The sequence below is a fragment of the Emys orbicularis genome, chromosome 1 (assembly GCF_028017835.1).
Source record: "Emys orbicularis isolate rEmyOrb1 chromosome 1, rEmyOrb1.hap1, whole genome shotgun sequence".
In the NCBI taxonomy this organism is placed as follows: Eukaryota; Metazoa; Chordata; order Testudines; family Emydidae; genus Emys; species Emys orbicularis.
The window spans coordinates 305050115-305060337 of record NC_088683.1 but is presented as its reverse complement, the minus strand read 5'-3'; the positions used below and the strand labels follow the sequence as shown (position 1 = coordinate 305060337).

Below are 10223 nucleotides of genomic sequence, written 5' to 3'. Positions count from 1 at the left end.
GTCCGTTTTGGGCAGGAAGACTGATGAGACAAAAGTTGCTTGTAGAGGTCTCTCAGAGAAATCAGTTACCAAAACATCTATGAGGTTGTGGGTGCAGGAATTATTTTTTCACAACTTACATAGGATTTATGCTGAACTTCCAGTGACTATGGAATTGAGGCTAGTAGCATTCAAAGAGAAAAACTAATTTATGTTAAATGGATTTACTACTTTAAAATTGTGTGGCCATAGACTCTGCAAAAAATTAAAACCAAAGGCAAGTGTGTACAAAATAATTTATTACAGCATAACATATGTTGGCATTATTTTACAGTGAGTTTTTCATTCAACAATTTTGAATCTAAACAGATGACACACAAAGGAGACCATTTTAATTAGAACAGTTTATTTGTCTTAATAAAATCCCCTTTCATGAACTTATATTAGCCTTAGAGGGGCTAGTTAATATTACTGAAAATATTTACATTACAGTGAAATAAAAACAAATCTGATTGAATGATTCCATTGCCGTTTCCAGAAAAATGTATTTTCTGTACAAGCCACAGTATATTTAGGTTTTGATAGCAGTTCTTGTAGAACGCAAAGCTGTCATATGTAGCCATTTTGTCCAGCAATATTATGCTTTAAAACAGCTATATTAAGTTCAGACTTTCATTTTGATGTGTTGTATATTTTATGCACTATTAGTTAATGCACCAGAACACAGAATAAGAAAGAGGTTCATTGTGATTTGTAGTCAGCCTATTTGTGCTCCCTTAAATAGTTTTTAAATATAAAATGCACTCCTCAATTACTAGTTGCTTTTGTAGCACTTAAAGCAATAGTATTTAGGCAAGAGAAGTATTACATTTATCGGCTATAAGTCCACACCTAAGACTTTTAATGGAGGTATACAGTAAACTTACCAGTGAATTTTTATGATCCTGAGGAGAACCATATTCCCCATTATTGTACCTTATGCATCTGCCCAAAACTGGAGTAGCTTTTCCAAACCAATAAGTGGCAGTGAAAAAAGAAAGAAGACAGGCAGACAGACAATGGTATCTAAACAGGATCATATTCACTATTATTTCAGGGAATTACATGTACTCAACTGTTTTTTAAAATGTTAAACCATTCAAAAACGTAAGGAAACAATAGCTATGGAACAAAAGGTAGAAAGAAAAGAGTTTTTGAAAACTCTTACCATCAATTTTTAACCAAACCTCCATATCCACCAGCACTAGTTCCATATAAGACACAGAATTGACAAGAAACATGCAAACAGCCAACATTTACAGTTATGTGCTTCAAAAGAAACCAAAATGACCAAAATTAAAGAAACCAAAACAAACAGAAAAAGATGAGGGGATGATACAAGCAGCACTTTTCAGTCTTAATTTGCTAAAATCTGCTCAACTGATAATTTCATTACCAAGAAATTATTATACTTACTTCTATATATAACAACACTTAGGTGAAAGTAGTCTTTAATGTCCATAATTTGGGGATTTTGTTGTTGAATTTGGGGATTTTAAAAGACTTAAAACAGTACAAGAATAAACATGACAAATGTTGATTAGAGATAATGTTTACATAAACATTGGCAGTTCTTTTTGGATGAAAAACACGCTAATAGCATACTCCATATTCATTTAACCATCCAAATATTTCATTTTATACCTGTAAGATATAAAAACTGCATCCTGGAAAAGTAAACCTGATCTGCATCCCACCAGTCTGTAGGTATAGTCAAATATTTTATTTGTACACTACTTCAAATTTCATTGGACAGCACATCATGGTTAACGGCTGTATGGTTCACTGATGCAAAGCTACTGTCATCCTCATTTGTGGCAGGCATAAAGGCAGACGTAAAAGGAAACAGTTTATGACATGCTGTCCGATACTCTTCATATTGGGTGTGGCAGCTTCCGAAGCTGCCATCAAGCAGTGCCTCGAAAACCTTTGTTAAAGTCTAAAGAAACAAGAGCAACAGTTAAATTTAGTCTAGACTATTTTATTACCAAAGAAAACATGGGGCTCTCTAAATCTCGCTTGCATGATTAATGAATGTTGTGCCCTCTGCTGGCAATAAGTCTCATTGTCCTTGTTTACAGAGGTCTGACATCAAGAATATAATTTTAACCAAAATAAAAATATTCCTTTTAATATTAATAATCAAGATTCAGAAAAATTAACTGTGTACATGTATCTTGTGCTTCGTATAACACACCTACTTTGTCCCTAAATATACAAAGAGGTTACAATTAAATTAGTTTACCTTCACATTTTTGTCTCTCATAGTTTCATCTAATCTAGTAGCAATAGCAATAGCTTTCTCTTGTCTTGATTTGTCCAGGAAATACATCATCTTAGCACCTTAAGCAAAAGGAAAACAAAAAAACAAAAAAACACATTTGATCAGATACTGACAACATACAAGTACAATACTTGATTTATTGTAAAATTATAAACTGATACAGAAAACAATCCAAAAACAAAAAGGAAGATATTGTGGATTGGGGCTTTCTACAGATTTTAGAACATATAAATTTTTCCATCCATTATATTTTGTATAAGAAAATTATATTTTCACATTTTACTTATTATAAGCAAAAATATTTGATAGTACATTAAGAGCATAAGGATAAAGTAAAGCTGTAGCTCTGCTACTGACAAAAATGAAATGCTCACTGGAAACTTTGTTTCACGTTTTCACTAAAATGTTAATAGAAATAGGATGCCTGAGGCAAGAGTTAATAAGGCAAGAGAGGTCAACAGGCAGAATAGGGAAACAATATCTAGATAACTAAGTCGTTCAAGTCAGCATGCTAGTTGAGCTGCACCCTACAATGATAAAGGAACTGGCAGATGTCTTTTTAGAACTATTGTGAATTATTTTTAAAAAGCTCTGGAGTTAAGGTGAGCTGCTAGAATAATGATAATTAATCGTGTTGGCAGGTATGACAGGTCTTTAAGCGACTTATCAGAAGAATTACAAATTTATGTAATTTGGCATCCTACCGGAATAAGTCCAATGGCATGAACAGACATTTCCCCTCTCCCAAATATGCAACACACACAAACTAAATAAGCACACAACCTACTAGCAAGGAAAAATATCATAAAATGTATGGTTTTGACCTAAAAAGTAACTAAGTAAAAGCAGCACCATCTTACTCAGATCCATTCCTTGTCTGTAATTCAGTCTCATATTTGCTTACTATATTCTTTTCTCAGTAAGTTTTTATAGCTTTCTATTCCTGATTACTCTACAGGCTCCTATACAATGAATGGGGACAGATAGGTGCCTAAAAATATAATCCACAAAACCCAGCATGCTATATGGGGAGCTGTGTACGTAAGCCAACAGAAGATGCTGAGAAGCGTGTGGGCTAAGCTCCGACCCTCTCATGGAAATAGGCGCTTCCCTGCAGCCTGGACTCATGTGCCTATCTCTGCTTGCAATCCGTCATTACCTAGTGTTGTGAATAGCAGCAGTGAAAGTTACTAGTCTTGTTCTTTCATTCTGTTGCTGCTGCTTTGAAAAGCTATGAGCAGAAGCAGAGGCACTCCAGCTGAGTGGAAAATAAGGAGCGAGGATTGTTTACATTACAAAGGTTTTTTGAGACCACAAGGGATATAATCTTATGTTTTCTTTTAAAATAAATCCTGTAGAAACGGAAAGCTTCCCACATGAGGCAGAGAGTGGGCAAGTGGATTATTAAAGCCCTTCAAACAAACAGAAATGTCAAAAATAATTTGCATCTGAGCCTCTGACATATTCTGATTGGAATGAAGTACAGAGAAAGACATTAACTTAATTATTTACCATCATTTAACATTTTCATAGCATCAAAATAAACAAACCTGAGAGCAGATGCAGAATGGAGGTAGCATTATATTTGAGAAACTCTTCATTAAAACTTCCCAAATCTTTGTTAACAAAAATTTTCTGCATTTCTTGAGTTAGGACCTTGTTCACAATTTCTGGGAGATTACTATGATCAGATACTTAGGAAAAGAAAAGCAGAAAAAGTTACTGTTGCTGCTATTGTTCTAGAGAAACTTCACGTCTGCAAATACACCTCTTTAGCATGTACACACACACACACACTCTTACACACTTTATGATTGAAATCAGTATTACAGAAGTCAATATTTTACCATCTTTGGTTTTCAGCAAAACATTAAATGGCTTCAATAGGTTCTGATGAAATTCTGAACACTTTGTATATAAATGCAATTTTTTTGCCATGTGTGTCTATGTTATTTTAAATATTTTAGTGTTTCTATAGTATTTAGACACTATAAAATATCTACAGCAGTTTCATTGTACATACCAGATTTAGAGAATTTAATCAAACATTCATGTAGCCATGGGTTATTATTGTTGATAGCAAAAGCTCTCTTGACAGACTGCAACATTAACAGAAACTTTCCTATGCAAAAAACAAGAACCAAAAAACCAAAACCAAGGTTAAATACGTCTCTAACTTTTTGTGTTCCTTTAAATGTCATTGCAGACACCTACCCAAATCCTTAACTTTCTCATAAACATACCCCCAAATGCCCAAAACCTTTAGATTTAGTTAAAAAAGTAAGTTAGGTACATTTTTACTCTCTTCTTTTCAGAAATTAAAAAAAAAAATCTGTTTTTTTACAAAGTGATGATAGCAATATTTTCTGAAAAATCCAGCAACCATGTAATATAAGTATAATATTTAGGTGTCTAGCTTTTACAGGAAGTTATGTCCCCAAATCCTTTGCGGTTTCATTAGTAAATCTAATGCAAATATTAGAAACACTAAGTCTTATGCAGAATTGTCATATCTGTACTCTCAATACCCAGATATAAAATACATATAACGTGGCAGCCCCTAACATCATTCCATTATAAAAAAGCTGCTGCTCACTATTATTAGCAACATTGCATCAGGTACATTAGTCTAATTTTTTTAATTGCTGAAGAATTACAACTAGAAATATTTTTCCTCCATATCATCTAATTAGCATATAATCACAAATTCCTTTATTCTTAAAGTCAGTTTTAAGAACAAATTATGTGCTGCCAAACAAAGGTGACATGGCATACATTAAGTTTTCTGTAATATTTATCCACTAACGCTGGGCATGATGGAAACTCTTGCCTCAGTATGTTAGTAAATGTAGACTACAGTTGGGTAAAAATAGGCTGAAATAAAGGATTAGAACATTTGGAGAAAAAAAGTAAAACTTGCATATACTTTACCTTTTCTAAAGTATATTTCAAATGCTAACAGATGTATGTCTATGTTATCTGCAACAAGATTCTTAAGTGGCATAAGGAACTTAATAGCTTCCTCTAATGGATTTTTGACCTGTTTTAATAGAAGACGAAATTAAAGTTACATAAAGGAGGCATCTATCACTAACATACATCTTTTAAAAAGATGAAGCTTTCCATGAAGCTCAACCACCATGCAGTGACAGATTAGCCCTTTTGTTTTTTGAACAACAACAACAAAAACACACCCCTGTCCTGGTCCCACTATGCACAGCAAGCAAAAGAGTGCTTCAATCACCTATCTGATTTCTAGAGTATTGGCACAAAACAGAAAAATCTTCATTTATACCCCAGAATGAATTATCTACAGAGTTTAAGAGATCACAGAGCCAACCAATAAACCATGACGACACCTGTCTGAAGTACAATCTTCCAGAAGTGTATGGGGATGGGGTGGCCAAAGAGAATATCATAAGATGAAACTGCCATAAATTTTACATAACAAATAACACAATGCTTACTCTTTCCAGTTTTTCAGGAATTAATTCTTCCTTGGGACCACTAGTTTCCTCCTCTTCCTCATCTCGTTTTTTCTTTTGAGTCTTTTGCTGTCGTTCTCTTTCTGCATGCTTTCTCTCCTCTTCAAGTTTAGCTTTCTTCTGTGCTCTTCTCTGCTTGCTAAGCATTTTTTTCAGTTCTTTGGCTGACAGGTTTTCTATAGATAAAATAAAATAGCTTAATTTAACGTCTGATTTATACATAGACTCAAAATTTCAATAATAATCTTGGTTTTTCCTCAAACAATATATGGGCATCTCTAGACTTTTCATATAGGGAAAGGAGAGATGTATTTATACAAAAATTTCAAAAAGAAACCTTTTCACTTATCAGTAAAATGCACCAATTACTACGTAGTCTAATATTACTGGACATTACACATCCAACACAAAACATTTTGTATCTTAAGTGCCAAGGTTTATATAAATAATATAAAACTGAAAGTCCAGAAACTTAGAAGTATTCATTTAAACCATGAGTCAGATGAAGTGCGAAGTTTGGAAATCTCATATTATTTACATCCTTTGGACATTATTAGAACACTTTGTACTCATACAGTGCCTTTCATCCAAAGATCTCAGGTGGCCCAACAAAAGGTGGATGACATTTTTCTTGGAGGCTAAACTTAAATTCACCTATTACCCTTAGTTCAATATCATCTTAATGCTCTTGGTAAGATCTACTGGAAACCTCCTAAAACATTATTACTACACCGGAGTGTTTGCACCCTTTAAGTGCATAGACTTAAATTTAACTTAGAAGGTAGTATAACTATTATATAGCATAAATAATTTATATACAGCTAATGTATTAGGTGCTTTGTAGAGGAGCTTATACTATAAACAGACAGACAACTTGGCGGAGAAAGGAAAAGTGACATAAGTGCATTGAGCTGTGCTGTAAAACATGCATCTTGTTATACACTATATATTGTGTAATTTATTATACTCTGAAGGGAGGACAAGGATTTATTGGTCTCACATATGTCAATTCTTCCTGTCCTTTAAAAAAAAAAATTAAATCATCATCTTTGAATTTCTTCCCCTTGGTCAATGCTGTCTCAACATTAAGATGCTCTGGATACATGCAATATTCTAGTTGCAGCATCACTGGTGCATAGGTGGGAAGTAAAATTTTTAGATGTTTTGCAGGCATACTGCATTTGAAGAACCTCATAACTAATTTATTCACCATTATTACCCCCTTAGATCCTTCACATTTACGCTTTCTGAGAAAATATTTTTCCCAATGAATACCAGTTTCAGATTATTTCCCAGATGTATTCACTTGTATTTTGCCAAGCTGAAGCTCAATTTATTTCCTGTACATAATTCTAACATCTCTACGTGTCTCTGTATGTTTTCCCCAGGCAGAGTGGTGTGTGTAAAATACCTAAATTAATATACCATATATACTCGTTCATAAGCCGAATATTTTTGGTAAAAATGTGACGCATCAGAGAGCAGGGGGTCGGCTTATAAACGGGTCTACACTAAAATTTGATGATTTTAAACTCTATGGAATCATTGAATTGAATATCTAATACATCGTTGTTTTGTTTACCTGGAGCGTCTGCAGGCATGGAGCCCTTCAGCTCCCTGTGGCCACGGTTCGCTGTTCCTAGCCAATGGGAGCTGCAGGAAGTGGCATGCCACTTCCCACAGCTCCCATTGGCTGGGAACGGCAAACCGCAGCCACCGGGAGCTGAGGGGCTCCATGCCGGCAGATGCTCCAGGTAAAGAAAACGTCCCAACCCGCCAGCGGCTTACCCTGACAGCCAGGAGCCAAAGTTCGCCAACCCCTGAAATATAGGGTCGGCTTATGAAAGGGTCATACAGTTTTTGCTATTTTTACCTAACCATCTTGGGGGGGTCAGCTTATAAACGAACGGGCTAATGAACAAGTATATATGGTATTAACTACATTAGGTCTAACACCAATTACTGCAGCAATCCACTGACTACCTTCCGGAACCTAAACTCAATACATGATTGTTTTATCATTACCTCTTCATTTATTATTTTCCTGGTTTAAGATCTATGTAGTGGTGTTCATATCTAAAACAAGATAAAATTTTAGAAGGTATTTTATATACACCAAATGCTTTACTAAATTCAACTGACATCTGTCTTTTGTTCAACTACTAGTTTTGTAATTTGATAAAAAAGCTTGTCTGCAATAATATTTATTCTTGACTATTTCTTTTCAGTCACTGATCAAACATTCAAGGACAGAAAATGAAAACTTCTGTATGGTACAATATATAATAATTTTATAGCATGCAATGTTATTTAGCTTAGTAAATTTTAATTTGTGTTATGTACACATTGGCCTGCATTACTGCCTAGGTACCTGAATTCACTTCTTGTTCTTTGCTTTCATTGGTCAGAGGATTATCATGTAGTTTCAAGTAGATTTCAATTGCTGATCGAGCAGCCTTGAAATAGAAGGCATGTTTCCTGAGAACATCTTCCAATCTCAGAAGGTCTACATAGGCCCGAAGTGTCATCTTTCTCATGCAGTATGTGTGGAAGTCAAACTGATCATCTGTTATCTCAAAAAAATGCTTAAAAAAAAACAAAAAACAAGATCATACTTAAATCCTTTCATTGATTTTCTGTTCATTACCATCTAGATACAAAGTGGAGTAACAATTAGCATTATTTGCAGCCCCGACATATCTACCATGGAAAATAAGAGAGAACCATTTACTGTAGAAATGTAGTTAAGAGAAATCTCCCCTCCATCTCTTTAAAAAAGAAAGCTAATTTAATTTACCCAAAAAACAAACCCCCCTCCCGTTGATGCGAACAGCAATTTTTATTGTTCCGATTCCATCAGAAAATACTACCCTATTTTATTTTGTTTTTAAACAGTGTCTACATTTTTTAACAGATAGAAGAGAGATGGCACAAAGCAATGTAAGAATAGTTTTAGATAATAGCATGTCAAAAAGATTTATGGTTATTGGATTTTTCGTTTAACAAAAAAAAAAAAAGATCGGTTATCCATTAAGTTAACACGCTGATTGTATAGCATTTTTTAAAACTGCAGTATCAAGATTTTTAAATGTGAAGAATGGCATGCTGAACTGATTGATGCAACCAATATTTACACTGCATTATGAAAAAATTTATATAGGTAACAGACCAATCTTTTTACCTACTTACCCTTTCCACTTCATGACATTTTTTCAAGGCATCACCATACTTCGCTAGTCTCTGATAAGCTGAAGCGCATTCAGTCTGGAACCACATACACTGCATCTCATTTAGATTTTCCATAGCAGATGTCCCTTCCTAAAATGAAGATATTCATAACTGGTTAAACCAATATCAACTGCTGTTTTTTTCCCCACTCACACATGACTTTTGTTACTAAACAACCATTCATTCATCTATAAACACATTTGCAATACAATAAAAAATGGCTATAATTGCAAAACCTCCCTTATTAAATAATTATTGACATTCTGAAAAAGAAAAAAATAACTTCTGCTCCAGCTGATTCTTCTTCCAGCCTCCTTGTTTCTTTAAGTGGTACTTCTGCAAAGCCACATGGGCACAGATTAATACGCTTGAAAAATAATTCATTTTGCAGGGTAATATCTCAATATTTTTTCAAGATAAATTCAAACAAGAAAAGAGACAATTCCCTCTTCTAAGATTAAGAGGCAGTGAAATATCAGACTCATTTTTATGAGAATCCTTAAGTTTTTGAAGGAGTAGTTTATTCTTTTTTGCCTGAATCAGAGGAAGCACCTGCTAGTTTAAAACCAACAGGTATATTTACTGGTTTGTTGACAGTACCTCTACTGACTCCAAACAAAATTTTTATACTCTGGATTTGGAATATTTAAAAAAAAAATTAAGGAGGATTGTAGAATTTTTGTTTTATAAATTTCAAGATTTTAGATCAATAAAAACTATTGAAAAAATTGGAAGGCACGTTCTATAAATTATCAAAATAATGACATACAAGAAACCAAGTTTGCCACCAAATTCTCAAAACACTTAAGAGGAAAGGAAAACACTACTAAACAATCTAATTCTGACATATAAGTTATTTAACACAAATGTATCTTTGGCTTAATTCTGTATTATCAATTAAACTACAGATACAGTAGACGGCATTACTACATATGAAGAAAATACTACAATTTTGTTCCATTAATAGATGAAAATAAATATTTTTCTTCAAGTCAGCTGATAAAAATATCAATAAAAATCTAGCTCAAAACTTTCATAGTCAGATTATTCAACAGAAGAGCCAAAGACTTCCATTGATATTCTAAGAAAAAAAGACATCTTGTTTTCCACAGTACAAAAAAAACTTTATACAGAAACTAAATAGCACACTAAATCAAATTAAATCAAACCAGATCCTCCCCCACTCTGTTTATGGGAATCATCAGACT

The 10223-nt window shown here is 33.8% G+C and overlaps 1 protein-coding gene across 1 annotated transcript in view; it reads right to left on the bottom strand.

Annotated features, from left to right (window-relative positions):
* Nucleotides 1-268: 268 nt before the first annotated feature.
* The window catches only part of NAA16 (N-alpha-acetyltransferase 16, NatA auxiliary subunit), an 88100-nt gene continuing 78145 nt past the window's right edge, over nucleotides 269-10223 (bottom strand). The window contains exons 13-20 of the mRNA XM_065415538.1: nucleotides 8977-9105; nucleotides 8159-8372; nucleotides 5770-5963; nucleotides 5234-5342; nucleotides 4326-4424; nucleotides 3853-3996; nucleotides 2264-2361; nucleotides 269-1957 (exon numbers count right to left, since the gene is read on the bottom strand). Of these exons, the coding sequence (XP_065271610.1) occupies nucleotides 1757-1957; nucleotides 2264-2361; nucleotides 3853-3996; nucleotides 4326-4424; nucleotides 5234-5342; nucleotides 5770-5963; nucleotides 8159-8372; nucleotides 8977-9105 (1188 nt within the window). The 3' untranslated portion in view covers nucleotides 269-1756. The remainder of the gene's footprint in view (nucleotides 1958-2263; nucleotides 2362-3852; nucleotides 3997-4325; nucleotides 4425-5233; nucleotides 5343-5769; nucleotides 5964-8158; nucleotides 8373-8976; nucleotides 9106-10223) is intronic.